Below are 13597 nucleotides of genomic sequence, written 5' to 3'. Positions count from 1 at the left end.
AACTGAGGGGCGTGTGGGAAAATAATTAAGGATGTATCATAACTGGCATTAGGCAAGAGCTAAGTGGCCTCAGATGAGTTGGACGCTGAGTATGCTGTCTGCTCCAGGGGGTGCTTTCAGTGCAGGAACTCGAAGAAAGGGAAGCTGAGTGTCTTTGTAGAAGAGAAGTCCATCGAAGGTTACTAAATATACAGAGCCTCTCAGTGACTCAAGAAGTCTGCAGATGGCAGATGTTTTGAACCAAGGAGTGTATTTGAAGTATATGAATGTGCTTGATGCATTCGTATACTTCTTTTCTAGTTACATTTATCAAAAATAAACAGAAAACAAATGTGTACTTGTTAAATTAACTGTTGTTTTTGTGCACAAAGGTGTAAGTACATTAAAATTGAATCTTCAAATGAGCATATAATTAATATAGCAAATACAGAAGCCATTAACTTGTGTGTACTGTGATAAGCTTACAGCCCTGCATGGTGTGTTTTACCGGGCAGCAGTTGGCTGTTTTACCTGCACGGTGTCCAGTGTAGTCTGTTGTAATGCTGTGTGTCAGTGTTTTAGTCCGTGAAATGTTAAGATTGTGTGGAATTTCCTGGTGTTTAGTTAAGGAAAACCACCTATAACCCACAAATGGCCAAAATGCTTAGAGGGTAAAAATGCAAAGCCTAAGAACAGTGGCTTACTGTGATCGTTAAAGGACTTTCTAATTTAAAAAAAGAAAAAGCGCACCAAAAATAGCTCAAGAAATTTTTGGAAGTAGTAAATGCCTGTGATGTTTTGGCTCTCTCCTCGGTACCATAACATTAAAGGTTCACTATTAGAATTTTTAAGTAAAACCTGAAGAACGACAACGAGTAGAAGATTCTGGCGAGTTGTTTCATGCTTGTTAGAAAGGCAAAAACACTGTATCAGTTCTTGTGCTCCTGCCCCTAACACACTCAGTGAAGCCTGGAAACAAAACTGACTTTAACCTATGCAGTCACTGCTTAAATTGTGAATTTTTGCATTTACTTTGTGTTACGGCATTTCTCTGAAAGCAGAAACTGGCCTCTTCTTAGAGGGAGTGCACAGCTTCTGTGAGTGCAGATAGTGTCTGTGGTTTGCAAATACGCACTCTGCGCAACTTCCCGAAACTCATCTTTATGAAATCAGTGAATAGCCAGTGTAGGGGGCTGGTGAGCTTTTGGGTATTTTGATCTTTTGAAAGGAGAATTTTGAAGGCTATTACTGGCTTGTTTTTGCAGATGCTATCTGTGGTTTTTATGTGCATGTGTTAATGCTGAGATGCTGTAATAGAATCAGATTTTTCTGATCCTTGCTGTAGTGTGCACTGGTTGCTGTAGAACTTTGTCTGCCAGGCTGTTGTCTGCAATGGTATATGCACGCTACTCTATGTAAGAGTTGAAGGAGGTGTGAGGTATGCTATTAATTTTCTTGCGTTTTGGCTATTAGGTCACTTCAGGGTAGCTTCTACCTGCTATCAAAAGAAAAGAGCAAACAGTTAATCCTTCTTTGAGAGCTTTATGAAAGCATGCTTATCCCAAAAGCTTATGTTACAGCCAAAGTTTCCATCAAGGGCCCATGAAGAGAACTGAGAATTGTCTGTTGCAGGAAACTGACAGCTGAAGCCTCAGAAATGGGTGCTGACATCAGGCATACCACAGTTAAATTTCACCATAATCCTCTGTTCTATATGGCTTAATTTTGAGATGTTCAGGCAGTCTACCGATCTAATTATGACTTGGTATGTTAGCGCAACATCCAGCTTTACTCAAATAAAATCATCTGTAGTGCTCACTTTGTTGTTCTAGTTGAATACAACAGATTGGGGAAGTGCTCCAAGTTGCAGACTAGGTTGCTTCAGTTCCCAGCAAATCCTTGCACTCCGTGTCTTGACATGGGCAAAAGGAAATGCACCTTAAAGGCAAAGCCAAGAATGTTAGCTTAAAGTCATAGCAGCCTAATTAGAAAGCTATTATTAGTCACGGTGACATGTGTGCACCTGCATGTTTTATATTTATACATGTGTGTACTTCCATATCTTACATGTGTAGCCTTTACCTAGCTTTGGATGGTTGCATCATACAGTACCTTTTGGTTTCTTGTGTATTTAATATATATTGAATATATTATATATCTCTTTGTAAACTTTAACTATATAAATTTTACCTGCTTATGTGTACACTGTATTGTGTGTAAATACACATAAAAATAGATGTTATACCACGCAGTAGTCCAAAGTTAAGTAAATACTCTGCAAAGTAAATGAGTTGCCTGATCATTAGGTAATTGTTGCTTGAGCTAGACAAGCCAAACCGAGCCAGTGGGTGACAGCCCTGCCCACTGCAGGGTGTTGAAATTGGGGGATCTCTGAGGCCCCCTCCAACCCATGCCATTCTGTGACTGTGTTGGCTGCCGTTCATCGCTCATTGTCCTGTAGGCTCTTCTGAAACCGTGCTCTACTTGGAAGTGTCATTCAGGAGGTCACTGAATGTTTTCCTTCTAGTTACAACTTGTGCTCTCTTCTACCGCTCTGCGATCTCTGACTTGAATTATTATTTTTTCTGTAATTTAGTTTTTGTCTTGATCTTGTGTAGATTGATTTATAAACACTCTTGGACGTGGGAGGAAGGGGATAAGACATGATAAGGCATGAAAAAAACATGCCTAGCAGGAAGAGGGAACCTATTTATAATTGTAAGTAAAAAAAAAAATCAGTATTTTGCTAGCTACTATCTATAAGAACAAGGAAAATATCAGAACTCTTCACATGTTAAAAATGCATCTTCAGATTGATATGACTTCATTAGCTATTTCAGGTGTGGCCACGCAATGAAATATCTTTGTGAGCTGACGCATAGCAGTAGACCAGATCATTTTTTTTTTTAGGTTGGATTTAGTATTGCCTGAATTTCTGACTTCACCAAGTGTGAGCATCCAGCATTCATTCCTTGTGGTCTTAGTGCATTTAAGGTGCGTAGACTGCTTGGCTGTGCTCAGAAGTGCTTGCCATGAGTGTTTTGAATAGCCAATGTGAATTGATGTTGGGGTTTCTTTCTTTATTTTTAAGAAAAAGAATATTATTTTGTAGCCATTGAATTCCTAGGAACTTTTGTAACTTATTTGGAGCAAGTTCAGGATAAACAGACTAATCCCGATATTAAGTGGCATATGTGTGTCTGGCATATCTGGATAGTAAGTATATGGTGTCCTTCATAGATGAAGAAATGATATATGGGAAATGAGGTGTTTTTCTGAAACAAGTCATTCTGCAGTACAAATAAATGGCTACCTCGGCTGGCACTGGGACTCAGAAGTACCAGAATTGAGAGTAGATGCCCTAGATTTCTGCTGTAAAACACTTGCACAAATAACCCCTTCCCATAAATAATGCAGTAGTCTTCATGTCTTGGTTGATGTGGATTGCAGCTATAGAATCAGCTCAAAGCATTGCCTATTTTAATGTACAAAGCAATGTATCGGGGGGGAAAAAATCTTTACTCAGTATGCTTGATTGATGCATTAATGTTAATGCAGCTACAAGACAGACTTGCAACTGTGGGAGCTAATGTGAAAGTCAGAGATACAAATTGCCTTTAAATCTGAGGTTGGTTTGCTCCTGTATATCTAGGTCACTTAATGTCTTCTGCAGCCCTTGCTTGCTTCCAATCAGCAGTGCAAAGAGCAAGTGTAACTTTAAAAATTAATGTAAGCAGTTGGTAGGAATTTCTCTTGCTTAGAGAAGAGCTACAAATGGAATTTGAGAATTACAGTTTTCTGAACTTGAAAAGAGCAGGAGCACAATGTCTATAGGAAAACCTGCGTGTGGAACACCAGCAACAGTAAGATGTCTCTCATTTATGTGGTGTTTCTCTTGTGGTGCAGCTCCATCTATAAAGGAATTGGTTATTGTGCCTCTGTTAGTGTCTCTGGGCAGCTGCTGCAAAGCAGCAAGATTCTGCAGATGAGAACCCTCCTTATTCTTTGCTGGGTCCTATTTACTGCTTGGACTAACCTTGTCAGAAGTGTTTGTCTTTTGTGAAGCTGTTGTAATGAAAAGCATCATTATAATTTCTGTTTAGTGGCTTTTCTGCTTCCAAGAAGAGAGTAAAAGCTTTATAAAACATAAGTTTAGTTCATCTATCCTTCCCTTAGCCTATACCCTTTAGATTTAAATTTATATGTATGTATTTTATGTGAGTGATTCCAATTGTGGTAGCAAGTTTTAGATACTTATATTTCCATGGAAAGACCCTTGATGCTTCCTTTTTTTTTGCTTTTAATTTTTAATTAGTGCTTCATGCGATGAATAGGATGTCAATGGAAAATAAAAACAAAAGCTAATGCAGCCAGATTCTTTTTCCCCTGAAGTTTCCAGTTGAGTCTTCATAAATAACAAAATCTATTTATTATTCATAAATACAACTTATAATTCATACTATTCAATATTCATCCTATTTCTTTTACTAGAATGATTACCTGATTTTTTTTTTTCTTTCAGTATATCTTGATCAATTTCCTTTTTCCTTACTCCTTTTAACTTTCTTGGTGCTGATTTTGTCAGTGTTCTTACATTTCTGTGGCCGTTTAATTTAAGTACATACCACAGGAAAAGACCTTCTAGTATTGTCCTTGAATAGGAGATTTCAGGTGACCGAAGGCTGCGCTCCCTCAGGTTAGGTATAGCGTAACTGGAGCACAGGTACCTGTCCTTTCCGCTATTCCTTATGCTTCTGGACTTCCTGCTGTGGCCTGTGCTGCTGGTGGCAGTGCTGCCAGTGACTGAAGCCTGAAGTGAGTGCATGCAGTTCTGAGATACGAGGTGCAGGGAGCTGTGTATCCTGTGGGGAGGTTCAGGTGATCTTAGTGATAGGACTTCATCTGTGACCTGTAGATCAAGTAGTAACTATCTAATTTGTTTTGCAAGGTGACAATGTTGTTAAACTAAGAATGTTGTAGTAATGATGGAACCTAACTTCACAATTTTTTCGCATCTCTAGATATTCAAGAATTTTATGAAGTGACCTTACTGGACAATCCAAAATGCATTGATCACTCTCAGCCGTCTGAACCAATACAGCCTGTGAATACCTGGGACTTCTCCAGCCTTCCAAGCACAACAGTGACATCAGAAACACTGCCAAGCAGCCTTAGCCCAAGCGTAGAGGTATGTCATCTCTGCTGTGCTTTTTAACCATTGGAATATTAGGTAACATTGATTTTACGTTATAAACATGTTTATATATATATTTTTTAACTAAATGTGCCATGAATCAATTGTTAAGTGTTAAGGAAAATGGAGCAGGGAAGTAAATGCATGTTCGGATGTGTTTTCAATAAACCCGGATCTTCCTTCCTCAGTTTAAGTAGTAACGTTACTTACGTTTTCTGTGTAAGTCTCATTTGTATGTCCCCAAAGAGGTGAACTGTTTCAAGTTTGCCTTAAATACAGACAGTATTGCAAAAAGGGTGTGAGCTTCTCAGTGTCTGATGGTAGCAAGCTAAGATGACCTGTTTTTATTAAATGGTAATAGAGCTCAGGTAGAGCATTGAACAGGTCAGGCAAAGGGCTAGTGCTGTGTCTTGCAGGGTAGCCCAGGGGTGTGTGCCACCCAGCAAGGTGAAGTCTTCAGGATGCCTTTGAGTAAACTTGGGCAATTCTAAGAACTTCTGATAAAGGAAGTCTACGTAGTTGCAGAACGTGAAGGAGTATGTTGTGCTAGTGAGTTTGTGCAGTAAAAACAGAACGAAAAACCCCAACACAGAATTGCTTGTGCTTATTGAAACTTTTCTAAAATTTGTCCTATTGAAGCTATTACAGAATCTGTCAGAAGTTCTGTAGAGGAAGCTGTGGAAGAAATCTGGATTGTTCCATCTTGTCAGAGTGTGGAAGATGTCTAGTTGGGAAAAGACCAACTTCTTAGCCTAGCCAGGGATAAGTGTTATTGTATATGGCTAAGAATACTTATTACAATCTTTTTACGTCAAGAAACTGCACAGCTTTGATATACCATATTTTTTGTCAGGATTGTGGATAATCAAATACTTCAATGATTAGAAGTTGAACTTCCAAAGTAGCAATGAATTATTTTCCTCTGATTTTTGTGAATATTGACTTTTAGGCTGGAAAACATGAAATCACTTGTCTCAGATACTAGTTGCGTGAAGCTGTGTAGAGTGAGCCACTGCTGTAGTTACCTTAATGAAAAATCATATTTAAGGGCTATCACCTTTGGAGAAAATCCAGTAATGTTGGATATATGAGAAATGGTAAGGAAAAAACTGATGTGTTACCTGTAGGCCTAACTCAAGAAGTTCTAAACGTAGATATTAGTGAAGGTTCTGAGCTGAACTATTTGCCAGATGAAGCAACTGTTTCTCCTGTGCAGTACAGTGCTAGCGGTGTATAGAGTTACAAGAACAGAAACTGATATAGTGTGGATTACTTTGTTATTCTTTTAAGTGGCCCAGATTTGGACATTTGTGACAAAGCCACCTGTCTTCCTGGAGACTTCTTGTCTCAAGTATCCTATGGAAGTCAAACATTTGTTTGACCTTCAGTGTAAGAAGCAGATCTTGCATTTACTTACACTATTTAAAAGCATGGTTGTGCGTATTGGTGTGGATGTTAGTTTATGTGAAATCAAACCAAGCTTTTCTCAGCTGTTTCTCAGTTTGCTGTTTTCCCACATTGTAGTTTGATAGTTGGAGAGTTTTGAAGTGTGGGATTTCAATGTTAATTTCATTTGCCTTTTTTAGTGTATCTGCATGTTTTATATATATTTTTTGAAAGATAAACTATATATAAGAACTGTTGCAGTAAACATGTGGTCATGTACTTATTTTCAGTCTTAATTTTCTTCTTTGCTGTCTTTTCTTAATACCTTTCCTTCAATATTTTGAAATTAAAAAACAAAAATCCAACCACCGCCAGCAAACCAAAGAGAAAGAGGAGTTCTTACATATTGGCAGTCTATGTTCCACACACCTGCTATGCGTAGTACATAAAAATTAACATTTTTATCCTGTAAAACTTCATGCATTTTGATTTCAACAATGTGCTTATTTCCTAAGTACTTTTTATTATAAATGTGGCTTTAATAAATATAAAGTCATAATTAGCCTCTAATACTGCTACAGCATGTGCAAAACCTAACAATTTGTTTTGTTCACTGAAACTTATTAGAGATCAGAGGGAATCTGAGTTTGAGAGTATCTCATTTTGTTCGTGGACAGCTTCTTAATGGAAGCGGTCACTTTTTTTGGACTTGCAAGGCTGCTGCCCAAATGAATGGTAGCTCATTAACCACATATAACCAGATCAGTGTACCAGTTGGACTTTGACATTATTTTAGCTCTCTTCAGTTGCATGTTGGTGGTAGGACTCCAGTGGATAGAATGGGGCAGTTTTTATTGCTTACAGATTGTTGGCCTTGGATGTAATGCCTTAAACCACACTTCTTTTTGCTTAGTGATATGTTTCTGCTGTAGTTACTGTGGACCAACTGGGTTTTCTTCCAGCTGACACTTAGTGTATGTGAAAGTTGCTTGAGAGTGGGAATAGAATGCTTCTCTGAAGTGATTAAGGATTGTATTACAAGAACTTTCTATGCAGCTGACTCTGGAAGTGACTTTTTAGCAATGTGTGCTTGTATACACATGGAGTAGTGGTATGCAAGTTTAGCTTGCCTGAGGGCTTTTAATGGAACAGAACAGAGTCCTCTGGCTTTACTACTTCTGGATCAAAAGAGTAGATTTTGTAATTCCCATAGATACTGTGTTACAGGAAGTCAGAGCTACAGACTGCAGTTTTCCTGCTGGCAGCAATCTGTTTTCCTTTCCATGCTTTCTGACAGCTTTATTTGTTTTAGTTTTCTGTATAAAAAATGATGGGACAAAAAAGAAAAGATTCAAGGTGATGATAAGCAGGGCAGGAATGTTAATCCCTTCAGTATGAAGGACTAGTAAAAGGTGTATACCGTTTCCATTGGAAAAGGTTAGTGGGTGCATAACTCGATCACTTGCGTTAAATACGAAGTTTGGGGTGCGTTGGTAAAGTAGGTAAGGGATGTAAAGCAGACTGGCTTTTCGTGCTGATCCGTGGGAGAAGGGTCTGTGCAGCAGAGCGCTCTTGCTGTGATCTGTAGTGCCATCTGGAGGTGGCACGCTTCGTGCTTGACAAGTACGTGGTGAAACTTGAATCTCTGGTGGAAGTCTCTCTTGACCTAATTGAGGAGTTCATTGCTAAGGAAACAGTTGGGTTTTTTTTTTTGTTCTTTTTTCCTTTAACTCTGTAGGGTATTGGTTGGTTTAGTTCAAGCTGAATAGCAAACACTTGTTAATTTCTCTGATGTAGAAGTAGCCACAGCTTCATCTTAGAATTTGGGGGGAAAAATGGAAAAGTAACGCCACTGAACCCCATTTGAAAATGAACATTTTGGCTTAGGTGGTGGAATTTGATCCAGAACGTTTACTTTTACAGCTAGGCTAACACATCTCAGTATGTAGTGAATAATGGTGGCTGATCTGTGGTTTTCCCTGTTCAGACATATGGGCATGTGTGGATAGAATCAGGCATGTAGAGAGTATCTGGATTACTGTATTCTAAGTCCTCCTTGCCAAGTTCTTTTCTCTTGTAATAGAAAGAAAGCAGAAGAGGAAAATAAGAAGGAAAAGAGCTGAAATTACAGACCAGTCAGCTAAGTCTCCAGCCAATGCAAGGTAGAAAGGAAACTTTAATCATCTTGCAATCATGGAATCATCCAGGCTCACTCACTAACGGAAAACATCAGGTTGCTAAGGATTAATGAAAACATCCAGTCTATAAAAGCTCTCTGGGCAATCTGTTCCAATGCTGGACTATCCTCACAGGGAAAAAGCTTTTCCTTCCTGAAATCTGTTTCAGTTGATTTCTCTTTCCTAATTTTCTCATTATGCAGATGCACTTTTCCCTGTTGTCTTGTAGGCACTGGAAGACTTCTTTTAGGTCGTATTGAAACTTTTTCTCAAAGCTAAAGCAAGAACAGTGCCCCCATCCTCTCTCTGTGGGGCAAACGTTCCAGCCCCTCACTGTGTTGCTGGCCTGCTGTGCAACTTGCTTCAGGTTAGCTACATCCTTCTCATGCTGGGGGGCCACAGGCTGAATGCCGTATTCCAGGTGTATTAATAGAAGAGCCAAGCAAAGTGGAATAATAGTTTCCCTTGATATTACTGTGCTTGTGGTAGCACACTTTAGGTGCTGTTAGCTGACTTTGCTATTAAAGCATACCGCAGGCTCAAGCTAAACTTGCTCAAAATCTGTACGGAGAAAGATAATGTGAATATTTTGGTAAGAGATGGAATTAAGCGACTTTATTTTCTCGTACAGCATGGGAATTAGTTGTGCTTACAAAGCAAACAGTGATGACCCTTCGGAGATTTTTTTTGATAGCTCTTTGCAACATCTTAAGATGGGATAAGGTTGTGTGGAGAAGAAACTTGAGGTATAGTTTCCAATGGAATGAAGAAAACCAGTCACTCAGTGGATAGTCTGTAGCAGTTTGTATTCAGAATGGAAATGTGTATGGAATAGTTAATTGGAATCTTAGAGGAAATCCCTGGAAGCCTTACCTGCCTACCTAGTGCGTGGTGTTAAAGCTGCAGGATGCTGTGCTTCTGTTTCAGTAGGCTTTGTTGACTGCAACGTCCTCATTGGGCCTTTACGAACACAGTCAGTTGTACCTGTCCCAAAAACAGGTGGTTCCTGAAATCCTAGGCCTGTCGTGGTGATCGTCTTCAAATAAGTTTGTAATATTTATGAAGACTCACTGCTGGCTACCGCGACAGTGTGCTGTGTCTGATTGTTCTGCAACCTGTTGTCATACTGTTGCTCTATGCTTATGTTGCATATGCATGTGTATTGCCTGGTATGTTTTTCAACTGTTTTTTCTGCAGAAATAGTGTGCTTGTTTTATTTGGGCATCTAATAGTGTATAGTCTGAGGTCTTCGGGGAGCCTCGTTGCTTTCCCATGTTAACTTTATGGTAAGGAAATGACTTTTGGCTTGTTGTTATTTTCCTTCAGTTCTTAAAATCCAGATAGTCTGTACAAATAAGAGAGTGGAAGTCAGTTCAGGATGCATATGCAAGCAGTAAACTTCTACTGTTTGTAAAAATTTACCTTTATCTAATTGTTTTTTTTAACTTGTAATAATTTCATTGTGCATTCAGGTTCGAAGGTAGCTAGGCTAGGTTACGGCATCTTAAAATGTTAATGCTTTCTTAGCTAGAGGAGCTGAGATAACTCTTGAAGTGATGCTACTGCTTGATCTTTACCAGCTCTTTGAAATCTCTTCAGATCTGCTGAAGTTGGGAACTGATGTGCTCTCAAAGCTCAGCTGAGCCTGCTTCTCTGGTCATACCTGTGACAGCTGTATGCTATACAGGTTTTCTCAAAGAATTGGAGAGCAAATTAGCATTTAAATAATCATATGTGCTTTTATAATGTGTGGGTAGATGAAACTGTTTGCAAAATCAGTGTTTTTCCAAAGCATTATTTTAATTTTTGTGATTTATTCATTGTAGGGTTTATCTATGCATGGATTTTCCTTTAATTATCTGGTGACTTATCTGGCAGATAGAGAATCTCACAATGGAAAAAGAATAGGTCTATGAGGGAAAGAAAAGGGACTGCCAAATGCAGCCTGAAAGAATTGGTAGGAAATTCAGCGTGAGAAAATCCCATCTCTTTCCTTTGTATTACTCACATGAGTATCATGCTTTGTTTTTTTTTTTTTTTAGTGTTAATGCCACAGGTAGTGGTGAATGGAACTGGATAGAACGGATGTTGCTGAATGCTACTGATATGACATAGAGCTGACAGAACAAACGTTTATTTTCAGTAGATATGAATACGTGAAGAGATTGCAATGCTGTTTACAAATTCAGTGGAATAATAGTGATTTTACTGGCTAAGAAATGCTTTCTGGCTACATACAAGTGTCTTACTCTTTGGTGCATTGAAAATAGAGCTTTTCATGCATTTCATGACGTTGATTCAGGTTTCTGGTGTACTTAAAGATCTTTCTGTTGCTCCTCACAACACATTTTAAAGAAAAGAAATTTCCAAGTTAATGTATTACGTTGGTTAACTACAGTAGTTTCAGTTCTTTTTTCTTTACATAGTTATTTTTCTTAAACAACTCTCGTTCTGAGCTCCAAGATGTAACATGTGCTTGGTCGTTCAAGGAGTTCGGAAATCTGTCTCCTAGAAGCTATACTCTTGTCTCTTCTGAAAATGCTAAACCTCAGGAATGCTTGACTCATCTTTTCAAATTTGTTTGTTTTATGTGCAGGATTTCCAAAGAAAAGCCTGCAGATTCTGTGTTTTTGGGCAGGGAGCTGCTTGTTTATGTACTCTTTGAGAGCTTATCCACCTGTGTATTGGATTTATGAAAATGCGCATTGGTATTTGCTACAAAATGTCTTCCTCTGCCACTAAAGTACATGTGACTGGTATCTTTCTACTCTGTGTGGACTTGCCCCATGATGACATCCATTTACTGATAAATAATTTTTCCATCCATTTGAATTAAAATGTGCATTCTGGTGTTGGTACTTAACGTTGAGACCCCTGCGCGGTCAGCTGACAGCAGGGCTTCGTTTCAAGGTAGCAGTGTGCTGACCAGTAGCTCCTTCTGGTTTGTGGGGGTACTGCTGTACGTTCAGGTGGACTTGTTTTAACGCTCTGCGCCCTCTGCTCAGAAAAGTTTAGTGATGCTCGTGATAAGCAGCCTGATCCATGCAACCTCAACCAAGCAGTGCCTCTTTCTGCTCTCTCAATTGCTCCCTTTTGGCACAGCTCATGGTTTCAATAGTGGGTCTGAATACTTAAGTGCCTTTTGTGACAAGGCTTTTTGGCCACTGGGCTTGGTAAAAGACAGCAGTGAGTGGGAAGGTGATGATCCTTAGTTCTAAGGGATTCCCAGAGAAGACAAGAATTTAAAAGAAAAAAAAAAAAGGAAGAAAGTGCCTCTGAGTAAGTCAATTGTAGCCATGATTAGGCTGCAGAAGCTTAATCTTAGAGCAGGATGGCTGAGAGAAATTTGAGTGATGAGAAAGATCATTGATTTTTGTCCTTGATACACAGAGCATGATTGATGGACAGGCAGAGCTTGTGCAGCATTGGGAGCTCCTGAATTGAAGTTTGTGCAAGAAACATACGTGGGCTGTGTGCCTTAGGCTAGACACTAGAGACACTTCTAGATGTGTGCCAAGCCACCTAAAAAGGCATTTGCTCAGTTTCTCTTGTTTTTGGATCCTTGTGCTTTATCAAGTTCTCTGCTCAAAGCACCTGGACAACCAGTCTTCTCAGAAGACTTGGGGGATTCGAGGATATTCTGTACATGGAGTACCCTGAATGCATTGAGCTTTGTGCCTGTTTTTTTTTTCTTCTGATAAAGGAGGGTTCCAGCTGCTTGGCTGCATCTTTGTTTTCCAAACTCAGAATTTTTATACTTCTGTCTAGGTTGAGTCTTACATCAATCTGAAAGATGCATGTTTATCTCTGTAGTGAGAAAGCTTCACCTAGGTGTTCATACTAGAAATGCTTCTGAGGCAGCAGAGACAGTGTGAATCTCTTGATTTTGATGTGCAAGGTAAAAATCCTGGTCTTGATGGCTGAATGGTGTAAGATAAAACTTGACATCCCATTTAAGCTGAACTGAGTATTTTTTTTGCTTGCATGTGAGCAAGCTTTTCTTGTTTAATGATTTTATTTCAGTAATTTAGCAATTGGAAAATTATTTTCTAGTGTCCTTATTTTCTCCCATGTCCTATAAAAGCACCATCTGTCTGCAAAATAAAATGTTTAATTTTAGGAATAATAGTTTCCTTATTTCTTAGCTTCTTTCTCTTTTGGCTTTTTTCTTCCCCCAGTGTACAATACAGCAGAGCCAGGGAGTCCAGTGGAGTAAAACTGCAGAATTTTTCTACTTACATCTGCTGAGGGGAAAATGGCATTGTTGTTTGGCTTCATAGCTGTTGTGAACTGAGGCTTGCCAACCAGTATTTGATCCTATTCAACATGTGGTGCTTCTGCTGTAATGTCTATGCTTCCTGAGCCCTGCCGCTTCCATAGGAGTTAAGCTTCAATTGAGACGCCCATTCAAAACAAAACTAGTTCTGTTTTTGGCTATAAGACATGGATGTGTATGCCTCATTCAAAGTCAGGATCTCCTCATGACACACACCTGTGGCCATGATGTCACTGTGTGAGCAGTAGCTGCATTAACCTGAGGCTTGTGTGGGCCAGGGGTGACCGCAGCACATGGTGGGCTGCTGCCTGGTGCGGTGCTCTGGCCAGCAAGTGCGGGGACAAGTGCGGCACCGAGCCTGGTAGGTGCTGGCACAGCCACCCGTGGGCATCCAGAGGGCTTGGAGTGAATTCAGCTTTATTGTTCCAGATGATGTGATGTGAAGAATGGCTCTTTGAAGGATGAAAAAGGAGAGAGAACAGTCTCGTACTAATGCAATGCATACCAGGGGCTGCTTGGACTTGATTTTGGAACCTGTTTTTAAAGAGAAAGGGTATTGTGAGAATGCCCTGGGTAGATACCTGG

General features: G+C 39.5%; 1 protein-coding gene across 5 annotated transcripts in view; it reads left to right on the top strand.

Annotated features, from left to right (window-relative positions):
* DLG1 (discs large MAGUK scaffold protein 1) overlaps positions 1–13597 on the top strand; it is a 143260-nt gene that overhangs the window by 9400 nt on the left and 120263 nt on the right. For all 5 annotated transcript variants that reach the window (XM_021393513.1, XM_021393512.1, XM_021393510.1 and 2 more), the window contains exon 3: positions 5001–5167. In XM_021393513.1, the coding sequence (XP_021249188.1) occupies positions 5001–5167 (167 nt within the window). The remainder of the gene's footprint in view (positions 1–5000; positions 5168–13597) is intronic.

Source organism: Numida meleagris, chromosome 4, assembly GCF_002078875.1.
Source record: "Numida meleagris isolate 19003 breed g44 Domestic line chromosome 4, NumMel1.0, whole genome shotgun sequence".
Taxonomy (NCBI): Eukaryota; Metazoa; Chordata; class Aves; order Galliformes; family Numididae; genus Numida; species Numida meleagris.
Note: the sequence above shows the minus strand (reverse complement) of the source record. Positions and strands in the feature narration are given on the sequence as shown.